The sequence below is a fragment of the Falco punctatus genome (assembly GCF_963210335.1).
Source record: "Falco punctatus genome assembly, chromosome: 4".
Lineage (NCBI taxonomy): Eukaryota > Metazoa > Chordata > Aves > Falconiformes > Falconidae > Falco > Falco punctatus.
Window position 1 is genome coordinate 23,937,773 of NC_137583.1, and position 17,207 is coordinate 23,954,979.

Consider the following 17,207-nt stretch of genomic DNA (forward strand, 5'->3'; position numbering starts at 1 on the left):
ATTAAAACATAACAACAAAAGACTCCAAGGGATGCTCAGCAGCTGATGCAAACCACTCTACATGAATTTCATCAACCATGACGCACACAAAGATTTTAATTCTTCTTTGGCTAACTGCACAAAACTTAAAATCTGTCTTGTATTAATTGCTATGATCAAAAGGCAGACCTAAAAGCAGAAGTCAATAATTACTCTTTCAAAAGGTTTGCTTTTAGTAAAAAACAAACAAAATCAGCTTCCCATTTTTCCTCTGTATCTACTTACCTCAATGGAGCTGTTAGTTTACATTTGCCACAGATTTAGCTTGTTCTAAACAGAAATATTGCTGGGAACCACAGTTTGAGGATGAATATTTTGGAAAGCAAAATGTCCAGTGCCAATTACAGCTATAGTCTAAAGTCAAAAGACACGCAATACTCCATCTTAGATTTTGTACTTTCTTTGCAAAGTCCCCAGTGAAAGGCTATGGCCAAAGCTTCAGGGCTCAGTAAGAACACCTTTGAATATTTTGTATGGTATGTCTTTTGCTTCCAAGCTGTATTTTTAAAAACTTACCCTGTTGTTCAGGTTTACTTTAATTTTCTTGCATTATATCATTACAAAACTACATCACCTTCTAAGACAGACAAGAATTTTTAATATCAGTATTTATTTTAAAGCCAGAATACTTAATGTGCGACGACCTTCCAATTTCTTTCAAATTTAATTACTTTAAACTGGAATAGTGACACACACTAATCAGTTTACATGGACATTGAAAAAAAGCCAGCATATTTCTGTACAACAGAAGTCCACCCTGTCCCTCAGCTCCCCCCACAGCTCTCCCCCCAGCCAAGCCAATAACCAGAGCATCAGCACCTGCCAGACCCCAAGCAAAACACTGTCCTGCAATTACTTCCAAGAGGGCAGAGCAAGCTTCTATGGGATGCGAGCAGTAACAGCAGCAACGTGCAGACCCTCATCCCTCCGTGGCAAGGCTGGGGCTCTGGCACTTTATGCCCAACCCTAAAGTTAAATGGCCCACAGTGCCGTAAACAAAACACCTCAGCACACCGATCTGGCTATTTTAAGGCAGTATGAATGATAGTTGTGTGAAAATTCAGCATTTTATTAAGTACCCAGATACACTGAAAATGAAAAAACTAACAAGTATTTTCTCAGTCTTAAGCCTTCCGCACAGTTTTAGGCTTCACATCACTGCAGGGTTACCTCTTCTTCCGCTTACTCTTGGGAAGCAGTTGATCGTTTCCTGACATTTGGAGCTGACGTGACTTACTTTTGTTAACTCTCAGACCCAGAAAACTGCTGCTGAAAAAAAGAGAAAAGACAAAACAGGGTTCTGAAAATACTCCAAACACAGCAAATACCGAAGGCTGTATTAAAGTGCTGTAAGCAGCACGCAGGCGCACACACAGGTATGTGTTACTGATGATGGTGAAGAGAAATACTGCTCTGCTGTGTTCGAAGCAGGTGACAGCACCCACAAACCACCCCATTCACCCTGAGCCTGCAGGGACAGGGGAGTCACGGTGCCTCTCTTCCTGTCACCAGACACCAGTTTGGAAGAGGAAGGAGCAGCAGCAACCTTTCAAATTCCTTGTCCATAAATGAGAAGAGCCCCTGAGGCTGAAGAAACCATGATTACATTAAATCATAAAAGGTCGACTTGAAACGAAGTCATCCTTGGTGGCACAGCCACCAAGCAAAAGGACAAGTGGCTTTGGCCATGGTTACCCAAGAAGGAAAGCACATGGGACTCCCATCCCTAAACAGGCTCTTTGCCAGACGCTCTTCTTGTTTATGGACAAAGAATTTTCCACTGGAAACTCAAAGAAGTGTTTTCTTTTTAGTCACAGAGTTAATTTTAAAGAAAAAGTTAAACTAGCCATAGTTAAATTAGCCAGCTAATTTCCATCATTCAGCCTCAGCACTTAAAGTTCCACATGGTGTTGACATGAAGGATACCATTCATCCATCAATAGCCATTACTAATTAAACACTCCTTATAAATACACTTTTTTTTAAATATACCATTTTTTAGGATGAATCCATCCTGCACGGACTATTCTTGTGGCTTAAATTGGGAATTCACAACTGAAAATAACAATGGAAAACTCTCAAAAGCCAGTCCACGTCTCTGTTGACTGCCACAAGATATATACTAAAAGAGATTAAAAAGAACAACTTGTATTTCAGAGCTCAGTTCAGCACCATGATAGAAACTGAGCTCCTGCATCTGTGTGAGTGTTAACCATGTCGAGGAAGATCAGCACGAATCCCAGCACAACCAGTTTAATCTGTACCTCTGAAGATGCAGCGTTATTAACTGCACATATGCAGAGAGCACAGACTATGCATACGCGTAACCCAGTCCGACTCTCCCCCAATCCTCAACACTACAAACCTTACCAGGGTGATTTCTACAACGTATGATGACAAAAGGCAAAGGCCCTTCCCTCCCAGCTGGTCCCTCCACTACCCTATTTCCATTCACTGCATTGGTTCAGTAGAGAGGATCACTCATGTTAACCTAGAAGCAGTAGATTTTTAAAAGTTTGTGAAATTAGACGTTAACAAAGCCTCTTTCTATATGTCACCTTTTTCTCTTGTTGCAGTTCACAATTTTGCATTATTTAATGCAAAATTCAATGCAAACGCTAAGGCTGGGTTTTGTGAAACCAGAGTACAGTAACACATTGCCAAAGACAGTCCTGCGCCAAGCCAACACACACAGGCTAACTGATCGAAGGATTCCCAAGGGGATACACAGATGTTTTAAGAGTGCCATGATACAATTTCCCCCCCCCTTTAAATTAAGCTCTGAAGCAGCTATTTTCAACCCAATCCAAGGGAGCGGTTGTTCTTTATATCCACCATACCCCAGCCCTTGTGCGCGGGCCATACCCTCCATCCCAGGCCCGGGAGAACCTGCCTGTCCCCACGCAGCTCCGCAGCTGTGAGACAGAGCAGGTAACTAACCTCGGCGGTGAGGTGGCTACAAGCCTCTGAGGGATGACGCTGGAGAAACATGCTCTTTAGAGTAAGATGTGGAAGCAATACACTAACACTGCTCCTGAGCACGCTGCTTTGGTCGCTGATGGATAAGGGATGCCAAGCTGGAGGGATGGCTTGCCCCACGCAGCGCACTGCCTCTTCACCACCCCGGGCTGTCCCACCACAGGGCACTTTGCTAGCTCATGGGCACACAGCAGCCCTACAGCTCTCCAAGCCAGATGGAGCCTTTCAGCTGCACCCATCTGGTACCGAACAGACACGGCCTCGACACGGAGTTTCCTACGAGGAAGACTACCTCCCCGGCCCCAGCGGCTGGCCGTACCACTCCCAGGAGCCCCAGATGGTGAATGAACTGGTGAATAAAATTAACTCCTGATCGTGTGCAAAACACTTCCCAATGGTGAGACCAGTCTGGCAAAACAACTTAAGGGTTCTTCTCCAAAACTACCTGCATTAAATAAAGCTAAAAATACATAAAACATTTAATGTTTTGTTCCCTAAAAGTAATTGCTGCACTTGACCAGAGAAATTATTTAGCTATAAAGAACAGAAATACATACACAGACAAGGCTGTGAAAAAGGGGGCTTTCTTGCCAATTTTTATTTATTTGAGATCCTCTTGTCGGATACAATTAGCGCACCTTAGAGACCATCTAGTTCCAACCCCCTGGGCAGGGACACCTTCCACTAGACCAGGTTGCTCCAACCCCATCCAGCTCAGCCTTGAGCACTGCCAGGGATGGGGCATCCACAGCTGCCCTGCTCAACCTGTGCCAGGGTCTCAGAAGTTTGGAAGGTCTGAGCATCAACAAGCAGAGGAAGGTACTTGGTGGTACTTGGTACCTGCTGCAGAGAGACTGGTACTGCACAGTGAGTGACCAGGACGCTCATGTGCAAGGGGAAGGCATCAGCTGCAGAGCTGCATGGCAAGAAGCCACCGCAGCAAGGTGCTCTGCAAGTCAGGAAGCTTCTGGGAGCCCCCTGGCCTCCCATGCACATCTCCGTGTGCATTAAGGACATAAGACTGATTACTACAGGGGTTTTAAAATAGATTCAACTTTGGGTTACATTCATTTTAATTAGGGTAAGAACATTTTTGTACTCCTAGACTTTCATCCACTGGTTGCATGGCACAGTGCCACCAATATTAAAAACACAAAGTAAATGTACTTGACCTTCTCCAGAAATGTGCAAATGTTAGTACTCTGGTAAGTCAGATCCCTCCCTGTATCTTACGGTGCATTTTGGAATAATGAGGTTTGCTTGTCCAGGGACAAGAAGATCCAGACTACCTACTACACAGTCATTTATCTCCATCTCAGGTCAAGTCAGGTACAGACAGGTTGCAATGACATTTCTAGCACCCTACCTTACCTTAGGGATGAGGTGAACTTGTTTCTCACGGCACCAAGGTACACTCTGAGGTAGGCACGGATCTTGAATTACAGCAGTGCACAATTAATGACAGATTGTTCTTTTTGTTCTTTTTTTATTATTATTTTCTCCACAGCACAAAGTTATATAGGAAATATATCCACCAGGTATCATTTTTGAAATTTCATTAAAAGCTCTATGGAAAAGCTGCAGCTGTATTTAGGAGTGAATCTGAGCTACGACTGAACAGCAAAGTCACTATAAAAGCCTTTCACCAAACCCCACATTAACTTTCAGGCATTCGGACCTGATACAGGCCAAATAACTGACCCAAACCTGCAGTTAAGTTGGCATCATCGATGGCCTGTTTGACACCCACATCAGAGAACCCTGAGACTTTCAGTAAGTGCTCACCAAGAGGTTACAGAGAGCCTGAAATGCTGCCCCAATTTAACCAGATACAAAGCAATATGAACTGAAGTTGTCCCAATTATATGACTCCACAGTCATTTGTTACTTAACAGCTGAGAAAAGCAAGGAAACAAAAATGTTTTTGAAGGCTCAGAGAACATGAAATTGTGCTTAAGTAAGTTTCAGGAAAGGAATGAGGTCTCGCTAAAAATACACTCCAAACTGCCACTAAAATATCCCTACACTGCTCCATTTGTGCACTATTACAAATAAATTGCAAGGATGTCATATACAATTTCATTAAAAGCTTAAAAAAAAAAAAAGACTATTTATTCTAAATGCAGAATATGAATGTTTAGTGCTTCTTTATTAGATCAGTCACATAAACGTAAAAGCTCAACAAATCTCTGTTCCCACCAAAAAAGGTACAATATCCTGGTTCAGGACTTTGTCTGTTCACACGAGTTTCTCGCTGTCTGCAAACACCTCACTGCACCTCGAGAAGCTGTTACAGTCAGACCAACTTCAGCTTAACACCTGAACAGACAAGAAGCAGCTTTCAGAAACCAAAGCTATAGATTTCAGTTGAGACCCAGCCATGCCATCTCACTTTTGCCATTTTTTCATCCATGCAGGAAAAATAAAGGGTCAGCATGAGTTTTAAGCTTGTTTTACATTGTCTAATTCTTTCAGAGGCCCTCAGTCTGAAATTGTACAAACCCTGTAACTCTCCTACTAAGAACACTGGCAAATACTAGAAAGAAAAAGCTCACAAAATGGGTAGTGGAAAGATCCAGCCCAGCTTGTGCTGCCCTCACACAGCACCACAGAGACCACCATGGGTTACAGGCAGGAATACCGAACCGAGTTTTCCCACTGCAAGTCCCCTACCACGTGCCTGGCATCCATGCATCGTCTGGACACGCTGCAGAGGACACTAGGTCACTGTTCCTGCTGGGGAGTGAGGAGGGGAGTTAAAAAGCACAGCTCTTTCCCACTCCTAGGAATGTACTCCCTGAATGAAACAAATTAAAAATTACTTAGCTGCGCTTCCACCACCGAACAAAGAGCAGCCTGTTCCTATTTCTTTTCCACTGAAGCTTTAGCTTGAATTTAACCCTTCCAGAGACACAAGAAACCCCAAACCCAAACTGTGGAAAAGCATAAAATGGAGGATATTTTTTAGGAGGACTGAAAATCACATTTGACAAAAATGAGTCATTTACACAAAGTAAAATATTTCAGCTAACAAAATGATCCTGCTTTTAAGGATCATACTCTGAAGCGATTCTGGCTTATCTTTTAGCATGTAAAGCTAAGGGCAATAATAAGGATTTGCATCTAAAATACTAAGAAACCATAAAGAAATGTATTCTCCATTATGTCCATGACCCTTTTCCTTTAGTCTTGCCCTGCAGAGAGCCTCAGCAAGTTTCATAACTAGACCTGTCACCAACAGAGTGGGTACATACCTCAAAAGCGAGATTCTGTAGGGCAGCATTCAGTAACGTTTTGAAATGGTCAGTCCTCGTGCTCTAATATCAAATAATGTCATTTAGGATTTCCAGATATTACAAGATGTAAAAGCCTGAATACGTATTACTTAAAAGTATTCTCACCAGTACAAAATGAGCATTTGAGCCTAAGCTACACACAGACCATCACTACATCTTTCAAGTTTCAGCAAGAAACTTCAAACAGCTAGCAAAAAGGCATATCTAGTACAGGAAGTCCTGGCCATTAGCTACAGAGTTTTGTCCTACATGGAAAAACCTCACTTCTGATAATAGCCACCCACTGAATAACAGTTAATATACTTCAGAGGCAGGACAGCAACACAACACAAAGCCAATTATTTAGGCATCTGGAAGGCTGAACTATTAACATAGCATACAGCAAAGACAAGCAACATTCAAACTACCGATATTTCTAATGTCTCACTTTACAAAGAGCACCCGTTAGCAGTTGCGCCTTCCTCTGTTTTTGGCTTTTTGTTTGTTTTCAAGAATTTGGAAAATACGACTACCCTTGCAAGAAGAAATTACTTAGGACACAGAATGACGCAGAAATCTCATTTAGTTTAAGGCTAGCTTTACTGTTTTATATTCTGCCCATTTCTAGCTTTGATAACTACATTTTTTCCACAGCAGAATGGTAATTACCTTATGTTCAAAAGTGTATTAAAACCAAAGCCAAAACCTGGAGCTTCTTTGTCACTCGGTTCTCTTATTTTGCAAATATCCAATTATTAACTCTTATAACAATACAGTAAGAGAGATGATATCTTTCTGGTATAACTCAACTTTTATGAAGTCTCAGCTGGTTATGGGAACACACCATCTGCCTGCTCTTTGGTATGCTGGCCCGTGCCCTCCCATGCAAACCTGCCAAAGCAAAGCCTCATCTGACCTTCCATGCCACTCGACATCCCACAGGATACAGTTCTGTGATGAACAGGAAGAGTAACTTTCACCACAGTTGTAGATCTGCTTTACTTAACATTCCTTTGCACTTATCAACCTGGTCACACGCTATTAACACTCAAACCCTCCAAAGGACTGGGAGGTTTCCTAGGTGAAGGGAATTATCAAAGGCACAAATGATTTTGCTATGGATACATATTATAACTGATGTTAACATCCATTACTGCTAGGTAGAAATGCTCCAGTAACAAGTTCTAGTACTGTTTTCATTATTGACATTCCCATTCCTTCTTCCACTAAGGAACATGTTTTTCCAACTCAAGCAAGAAGCCACAGATGCCAAACCCGTAACTCACAGCATATTATCTCCTGTACTGCAGAAAAAAATTCTGCCAGCTGGCATCTCTGGAATGGATTTCAGGGAGCACAAAAAAAGAACAGCAAGTAATTTGATTGTACCATCACCAATATGAACTGCAAGTCACTATCTGCTGATAAAGAAACTAAAGTCCCCCATCTGCAAGTTTGGAGCTGGCGGTCTTCGAAGATACAGAAAATGCAACTGGGAAGGTAAAGACTCCTTGCCATTCACTTTTACAAAGTTCCTAAAAAAATACTTTTAAACAGGTTGTTTTAACATGTATGGTAGACTAGCTACTACCTACAAAATTAAAGCTAAAAGTTATAAATTAGAAGCCATATACTCCAGGCACTACACGGCCAATTAAAATCTCATCAGAAGTATGTTAAATACCCTACAGAAAGCACAGAATCCTCAAAACCTACATTTTTCCTCAATGAAACAGGCTGCAATGAATTCTTGCAGAAAATACTGAAGAAGTACACAGTTCCCCGTGGTAGTTACAGTTCTACCATTAAGTGCAAGTTTGTTCTAAAAAATATATACCTCTTGTTACCATTCTTCATGCTGGTACTGTTGCAGAACGATTCACCCCGTGGCTGTTACCTCTTGGCCTGCTCCTGAGCCCTCACACAAACAGAGCCACCATACTCACTGGGTACGGCCTCCAGCCCCACCACCACCAGAGCAGACACTAAACATACTCAGAACCTGAACTGATTGGGTCTGTTTTTATGCCAATGCCTGCACCCTGGTAAAGGTCACTAGCTTTAAAAGCAAAAGCACACAAGCTCATCACACCAGCCAGCACTGGACACCCTCACATCTTCATTCACATCAGGTGAAGTAATTTTAACAGGTACAGTTTGAGAAACTGGAAGTGGCTCCAGCCAGACATTTTTAGATTGCTATGAAGTCCTGGTTTGTCAGGATAAAGCAGGATGCTGCTACAGCAGCCACGGGAACACAGGCATTCATGTGGTGCTCCGCCACCAGCCTCATGAACTGCCTCTCCGCGCAGCGTACCACTGCAGACAGACAAGTTCTCCCTGCCAGGTTCCTTTTCCGAAGGCCAGCCAACAAAACTGCTTCTGGCAGTATATGCCACAGGCCATTCTTCCACATAATCAGAAAAACGTGTCTTTGACGTCTGCAGGAGCGGGCTGCAAACTAGGACCATGCGTGGCAATCAGTTAGCTGAGGGGGATGAGCTCAAGCTTGTCTAGACAACAATTAACATGATGAGGCATGTTTACAGAGCACAGGGGAGTGGGAGACGGATGGCGCCAAGGAAAGATAACACCTTGTTGTTAATTGCTGGCAGTTAACCACCAATCAGGGATTGCCTAGTATGCAAGGCTTAGCTTCAAGAACCAATCTGTTTAAAACGCGCAGCTTCTGAAAGTCTATAAAAACTCGTGCTTCTGTACAATAAATTGACATTTGCTTGCATCAAGCTGCGTCCCGTCTCTTCATTCGCCGCAAATTGGTGACCCCGACGTGATGCGTTTAAGGATCTAACGTGAAGGGCTCTCGAATCGCTTATCTGAGCGACATGCAGCGAATCCCGCAGAACTTTGAATGATCTGCTGAAAGGAAGCAGGAGCCGGCCAGAAATCCCTCCGGAGTTGAGAGGTGAGCTGTGGGAAATCTGTAATGGGGAATCAGGCTTCGTCCCCAGAAAGAGACGTATATGGACTCATGAAGGGTCTTCTAGTCAGATCAGGGAGTCCGTGCCTTAGTCCCCTCAAATGGTGACCCCTCTGGTGGTGTTCCGAAGCCTTGGAAGAATAAGGACGGGAAAAAGACAGCTCGTGGAAGAGGGCTGCGTTCCGGAGGAGACGGCTTGGCTGAACTTGCTGTCTGGACCAGGCGGACAACCTAAACCCCGAGGATAACACCTGTATTCATCGAGACAGGTGAGCAGCCAAGAAACTTTAGAGACTTTGAAAGAATGAAAGTGTGCACATACAGCAGCCAATTGTATGATGCTGCCGCGGAGGGGAACTCCGTGTCGGGAATGCATTTAGCATCTTGGTGGCAAATTCTGACTACTCTTTGCCAAGTGTGGACTAATTCTACTAACGGTGCTAAACCAGAGGAAGCTGTAAATTCCACCGACAGCACGACTCTTCTCAAGACACAGTCAGCGATGGCGATTCCGTCCACACCTCCTCTGCCCCCAAAGCTTCTGTCACTGACTGCAGCGACCCTCACAACACAGGACCAAGCACGGGAACAGGGCAACTCGGACAATGATTTTATTGACACTGATAAACCTTTTGATCCAGGTCCTATAGATCTGGAAAAGGAGCTAGACATTTCCACCACCCCCTCGTCTCTCCTGATGCACTGATTGTATTTTTGGGGAGGGTGAAAGGGAGTCTGAGGGACTGGTGGCAGGAATGCAAGTGGGAAACACTTCAGTGATGGGTTTTGGGAGTCGCTATGGCATGTTCAGTATTTTATCAGACAGATCAACCTCGAGAGTGGCAGCCTGTGCAATACGAGGCTGTTAAAGAGTTAAGCAAAGCAGTGCGGGAAGGGAGGATTCATAATGAGAGAACAACCAGGTATTGTGAAGGAGAACAGGAAAGATAAACACGGTTATCTAGTGTTTAATAGGTGTCTGCATGCTTGTAGAGATATATAGCTACGTAACTACATGAATGATTTCTGCCCTGAGCCTGGTGGAGCATACAGCTGCGGTTTGTGTCCGGGCTCAGAGATGTAAATAGGGGCTTCTCTGTTATGGTAAAGTATTTCTCTTTGCATAAAAAAGAGAGGGAATGAAGGGAATGACCCCAGAGGTATGTTCAGAGAAGGCATGCTATGTTTCGAACTTTTTGACTGAACCAGTTCTTGTTTGGTGTGCCCTTCCACCTATGTATAATGTTAATCCAAAAGATGATATTGTTTACACTTTGAATGTCGATAATTGTCTTTCTGTAGATGCTAATGTAGTAGGAGGCTATGATGGGAACGTGTCGCAGCGGTTCTTATCTTACCCAGAGTAACAGCAGGGAAAGCATTAAAGAGTTAAATCACCTTGTTTGGTAGGCAGTTAAGAATGTGAGTCAAAACTTCCACTGCTTTTTGTTGTTGGTTCAAGGACATGGCTGTGTGGATTTTGATGGTATGTGCTGAATGGATTTTAGGCGCCCCATTGCAGCAACATGTTATCAAAATCTGAGAAAATGTCAGCCTTTTTGGCATTCATTCAATCAATTGGCAGTATTGTTTGTTTGCTATTACCTTGGTTGCTGTCATGTTTGCAAGGGCCCTGCAGAACATGGCAAACCTGGTACTAGCTGTTCAAAAACAAAAAAGGGGAAATTGTATAATTGTACGGAACAGAGACAGTGGGTTATTTTGACATTGATAAAATGTCTCAGTTGGGTTTTTATTTGTTCTATTACTTATACATTGTTTTTACTTGTTCGGTTTCAAAGGTTCTTTTTGTGCAACAGGAAGGGGGAGATGCAGGAGCGGGCTGCAAACTAGGACCATGCATGGCAATCAGTTAGCTGAGGGGGATGAGCTCGAGCTTGTCTAGACAACAATTAACATGATGAGGCATGTTTACAGAGCACAGGGGAGTGGGAGACGGATGGCGCCAAGGAAAGATAACACCTTGTTGTTAATTGCTGGCAGTTAACCACCAATCAGGGATTGCCTAGTATGCAAGGCTTAGCTTCAAGAACCAATCTGTTTAAAACGCGCAGCTTCTGAAAGTCTATAAAAACTCGTGCTTCTGTACAATAAATTGACATTTGCTTGCATCAAGCTGCGTCCCGTCTCTTCATTCGCCGCAGACGTCCACCCACAAGCGCATGCAGGAATCAAGTCCTTCAACAGACTTTAACCTTCTCTATCCTCAGGGCTTCCAGCCCAGTCCTAACAAAGGAAGCACCTGTAATTTCCATTACAGTTTCGGTTGATTATTGTTCTTCCTAAATCTAACCTCCCCCAAAAAATAAAGCAGGTGTATTAATTCTACAATACTCATGTGCTATTTCCTCCCAAATCATCTAACAAAAGCCTGTGTTTCTCAATAGCTTCTTAGGCCAGTGTTCTGAATGTCATCACAGCTGCAGTTCTAGTTTCTTTGCTTGAGGCCCTAAAATTTACAGCTCACAAGCTTTTACAGTGCTGTTTCTTCCATTTTTTTTTGATCCAAACTGATTTTAACAAAAAGCCTGGAGACCTAACCAGGTGGATTCTTCCCATTCAAACAAAAAGTCAAGCAGACAAGCAACACAGATTGAATTACAATTTTAGAAAAATATACACATTTAACATCCTAACTCACGGCCGGTACAAAAGTACAATGAAGCTAAAGCATTTATTTAAAAAATGAAAAATATTCCATTGGATAGCCAGGAACAGCAATGCCATCCATTCCCTGCCAGGCAAACACCCGCTGGCCCCACGGAAGGAGCCACGTTGCTTGCTCCTGCAGCACATCCAGCTGCGGCCAGCCCTGGCCAGGCTAGCGAGGAGTCACAGCACAATCTTCCTCAGCAGGAGTCAGCACAGACATCACCAGCAAGGACCAAAGGAAACATGGCAAAAAGCACCTGTCTCGCAATCTACATGTAGCCTCAAAGTGTTAGTAGGCTGCGAGAAGTAAGAATGCTCAGAATGCGTTCAGGGGAAGCACTAGCAGCAACTGAGAACAACGGACACTACCAAGCTCATAAATGCAGTAAGATCCCAACTGCGGCCAAGAGGAAATCAAGACACTTCTAACCTCTTATGTCTCCATCCTCTTCGCCTCACTGCTGTCCAGCTGCTATCCCTCCCTACCCTGGTTTCCCCCCAAGTAAGTCAGAGACAGCTGCGGCACAGCAGCAGCTTCACGACATGCATACTGCCCGGGACAGAGATGCCCTGAACTGCTCCCCTGCAGCTGGCAGGGGCAGCTCTCAGCTGGCTGGGCTTCTCCGCTCACCTCCCACCCTGTCCAAACAGAAGATGCACTCAGAGGGACAGACACCTGTTTTTGCCATGTCTTGCTGGGCCTTTTCATGCCTCAAGCACCTAGTCAAGGCAACACAGGGAGCTGCAAGCTGCTGGCTCCCTCGCTCATGAGTCCTCCAGCTTTAGCAAACACAGTTCCACCTTTCCCATTTTGATCACAATTCCTTATGGATTGGCTTTTACTCAGAAGCCCAGTTCCCAGCAATACAACTCACTGAGAAATAGCGAGCTGAGAGTTAATGCTTCACAGGTAATGGATAACACCACAATGAGGTGGTTACCAAGGACTTTAGGTGATCCCTGATCTCGTGATCCCTGACCCTTGCTTGTCAGGGTCACGCATAAGTCTTGGAGCAGATCTAAAAACATCTGCGAAAGATAGCTGTGGCTGCTTGCTCTATGATACGTGGCAGCAGCACCAGAAGAGCAGCACCAGGGGAACAGAGACTAGCATCTGCAATACGCACAACCCAGAATATTTTACTTTACTGCCCATCTCAAGGAGTCACTTGCAGGTACTACAAAATAAAGTGCTTTGTGAGTGTCCTTCCAGCAAACACCGCTCACCTTCACAAAGTGATGCCTCCCACTACAAGAAAGGATCTATGATTACTTTGTTTTTCCAGTGGTACACTCTGCCATTGACCTGTTACACCATTGTAATCAAGACCTTATCTGTGCTTCCATTAAAGATCCTTAAAATCCATTAGGCTATCTAAACACACATTTTAACAGAGTTTCAAATTTAACTTCTGCCATTAATCAGGAATTTTAGGAGCTGTACCAATCTATTGACCACATATGTATGTAATGGATAATAGAGAAAATTATGTCATAAATACACTTTAAAAAGCAGACTATCAGAATTAAATGCAATATGGTTCTCATCACACCCCTAAGATCAGCTGCCAAAGCAGATGTGATATTTGAAGAGTGACCCCAGATCAAGCCAGTTTCAGCTGCAAGGGTAAACTGTACTACTTTTGCAGACTCCATCAGTCTTCATTTGTATTTCTTTGAATAACAACACAGCTTTTCAGTTCATCTAACACTACGGTATTCCAAATGTCACTATAACTGCACATCTTCAGCACCTGCATAGATCCCTGTATTTCCTCTCCATCTTCATCTATTTCATTTGGATACTTCAAGAATCCTTGGATGGTTCCTTAGTATTTCTTTGAACAACAACTTGCACAACCAGACCCCAATTTAAAATATTACCACTATATAACAGAAGGGGATTTTTTGTTTTAAAAAATAAGATTTTAAAAACAAGAAAGTGCTCTTCTCTCTTTGAACAGGAGTAAATTGAAACAGATGTTGCAATTCCAGCATGGTCAACTTGACAGAGATGTAGCTGAGACTGACAACAACATAGCTTTAAATACAAAAGATCAAATTACTTCATTTTCCATAAAAATCAGTTCCCTTTTTTCTTTTTTTTTAAATATATCCATATTCAAATATACCTCAAAACAATGATTTTCCGCTGGTCATATGTGGACCCTAGCAGCACCCAGGTATTATTTTCCAAGGATCCAAAAAATGCTGACCAAATTGTGTGTCTCGCAACTGTGGAGATTCTCCAAGAGCCTGACTTTTCAGAGGCATTTCCTTCTCCTGTAGAAAACATGTAGGATTCCAAAAACTGGAAACTACTTATCTAAATCACTCGCAAGGACTTTACCATTCATAGACTCTACTTACTTGGCAGAGGCTGCTGAACACATCTCAGGCCCTTGTGGATCTCTCAGAATGTCTGAACTGGAGCTGAAGGGGAAAATAAAATGGATGTAAGTCATTTCAGCAATACTTACAGCGCAGTAGGGCTCTACTTACAAAGGCAGTAGAATCTGTAGATGAGACAGACCCTTCCACACAGCACTGGCAACAAGAAGTACTTTCAACCAACAGTCTAGAAAGTTCTGTCTCTACATCACACAATTTTCAGAGTTATTACTAGGTATCATATTCATTATTTAACATACAAGACCATTTTCTCTGTTCATGTTTGCTTGTTGGTAACTACAATAGCTTCCAATTCACAGGCACCAGACAATTTCTCCAGAGAGAACTTGCAAGTTATTTTGGTGGGTAAAGTACAACATTTCAAAGAGTAAAGGTGCTTTCAACCTCAAAACTCAAGACTTAAGTGTAAGCTTACATTTTGAACATAACAACATAATAAAAAAAAGAATCAACATCAAAGAAAAAAAACCTTAACATTGAAATTCAGTGAGAAAAATCCAAACTGCCAAGACTGTCAGCAGACCCAGACAGACGCCAAAATACATTTGTATGTGTTTTACAGTAGCCACAGAGGCAACATAAAATCAGGGTGTTATTAAATTCAACTATGACTATTACACCAACATTGGAAGAATTCACATGTGTGTAGATATTCATGCATACGTACATCACACACATATTTAACTACAAGTATGAGCTCAGACACATCATTCAGACCTCTCATGCTCAAAGTTAAAAAAACCCAAACAGCTACACAGGCTATTTCAGCTTGTATTTTAAATAAGAATATTTTGTCAAATTTCAATAAAATCTGAATTAATTGAACACAATAATCTGGTCAATTATTGATAAATAACTTTTATTGCATGTTCAGGCTCTGTGATATAAACTACAGTGAAGTTCTCAAACATATGCCAAATTGCAGGGTTGCAGAAATCAACTAACAAGTTGGAAAATGTTGTTTTCTGGAAACTATCTTTCAAAAAGAAGCCTGTCAGCTCAGTCTGTACGTTATTGCAGAAATTACATAACAAACTATGTAATGTAAACAGTCGGGAGATTTTAGTGTAAACCACAGGACAGCAGTTGGATACCAGTTCTCTTGGATCTACTTTAAAGGTTTTACAACAAAATTCATCCCCTGTTTGGTAGAAAACAGCAGACATAAACTGTAAAAATACAACCCCCAAGTCATAACTATATACACAGATATCAGTGCATTTATACGTTTGTTCAAAACATATTAAGGAAAACAGCCCAAAAATACTTGTTCTCACAGGACAGATTCCAGCATGGCAAAGCAAGGTCCTGACAATACAGACAATGAAGTTTACAAATGGTATTTCTGCAAAAAAAAATAATGTTTTAACAAACAACATGTCTCATACTAGAGGGGCTGTCTTTGTATAGAAGACACACACCGTGATTTTACAGGGCACTTTTCCCAGATGGATCCATATTTCCAGTCCTGGGATGCCTGCTTCAGCCCCAGCACCCCCCCCCAGTGCAGGTACCACACTCTGCTGCCCACCTCCACCACTTCAGTACCATTTTTACTGCATGGAGACCACGGTGCAAATATATGGCAAACAGCACTCCTTACCAAGAACTACCTTACTCCTTACCAAGAACAGATGACTGTCTCTGGACTCTCTCTGTTGGAGAGTTACAAATTAAAAAGCAAGAACCATTTTGCACACAACTTCATACCCCAGGTGCAGGACAGAAGTCTTGGCTCATTACCTGGTTCACAGATTTTTTTTTAAGAAGTCAGCAGTTCACCAAAACACTTAATATTCATAACATACTGCACCATTAGAGAGAAGATAACAAATCAAACAGGAGAAGCAATTTAAACCCAAATAATGTCATCAGGCAGCTGACAAAGCTCAGGGCATGTTAAGAACGATGTGGACACACCATGATCATTCGGAGCCCATGGGGTACAACACCTATTCCAGGCAGTCAGCAGATGAGCGCGTTGTGGGGCTGCTGCTGCTCAGCCAGTTTGTCACCATCACCCTGGGCTCTCCAGACCACACACACGCTTTCAGTGGCTGCCAGTCCTCCTGTCCCAGCTTAACAGCAGCCAGCATGTCCTCACAGTGGGAACGCAGAGCATCACTTCCACCACCTGAACATCGAGCTAGGATTCAGCTGCAGAGGCCTCCACCCCATCAGTGTAATGCATTAGAAAACACCAGCTCCTAAGACACACTGGGAGTCACATGCAAACATACATTTTTTTCTTTTTTTTTTAAAAAACCTTCTCTTAAAATAAATCAATAAATGGCATGCAACCTTTATAATGTGGCAGGATTTTTTTCATCCACTGCCATTTTGTCTCCTCCTGTTGCCTTTCTCCCCTCTGAAGTGAGATTCATCAGAAGTTACTGTGGCAATAACTATAGAACCACCAACGGGATTTCAAGGGAGAAAATCACCACCAGATGAGTTTAGAGAAACCTTTAACATATGCACATTTAGTCATAAGGATGAAAAGGAAAAAGATACCAAAAATACACAAAAAGCATTGGTGCCATATGGAGAAAATTATTTTGAAACAGAATGGATTGCAAAGTTTTGCATGCTATTTTAGAAACTCTTCAATGATTCCCCAGGAACTTTCATGAACTGCAGAATAAATCTGTTGAATTACGAACATTGCCCGACCAAGCAGTTTTAATATGGAAACAAAGTCACCTGAAATTAAAAGCACTCCTCAGTTACCAAGCTTGCCTCCTCCCATAGCCCAGGCTGAGACAACCATTTAATGTCTTAATTCAGCACCAAATCTAATATGAAATGTTCACATGAGAACCATAGTAAAACAGGCTGTAAAAACAAAGGTGGATAGGGAAAGTCCAGCTTTTTTTTTTTTAACTCTC

At 42.6% G+C, this 17,207-nt stretch overlaps 1 protein-coding gene across 6 annotated transcripts in view; it reads right to left on the reverse strand.

Moving 5' to 3' along the window:
• Positions 1 to 1,058: 1,058 nt before the first annotated feature.
• The window catches only part of RAD18 (RAD18 E3 ubiquitin protein ligase), a 57,965-nt gene continuing 41,816 nt past the window's right edge, over positions 1,059 to 17,207 (reverse strand). For 3 of the 6 annotated variants that reach the window (XM_080387635.1, XM_080387636.1, XM_080387633.1), the window contains 2 exons: positions 14,278 to 14,340; positions 1,059 to 1,308 (listed from right to left, as the gene is read on the reverse strand). In XM_080387635.1, coding sequence (XP_080243761.1) covers positions 1,206 to 1,308; positions 14,278 to 14,340 — 166 coding nt within the window. In that variant the 3' untranslated portion in view covers positions 1,059 to 1,205. The other 3 variants (XR_013928119.1, XM_080387632.1, XM_080387634.1) reach the window with 3 other exon arrangements.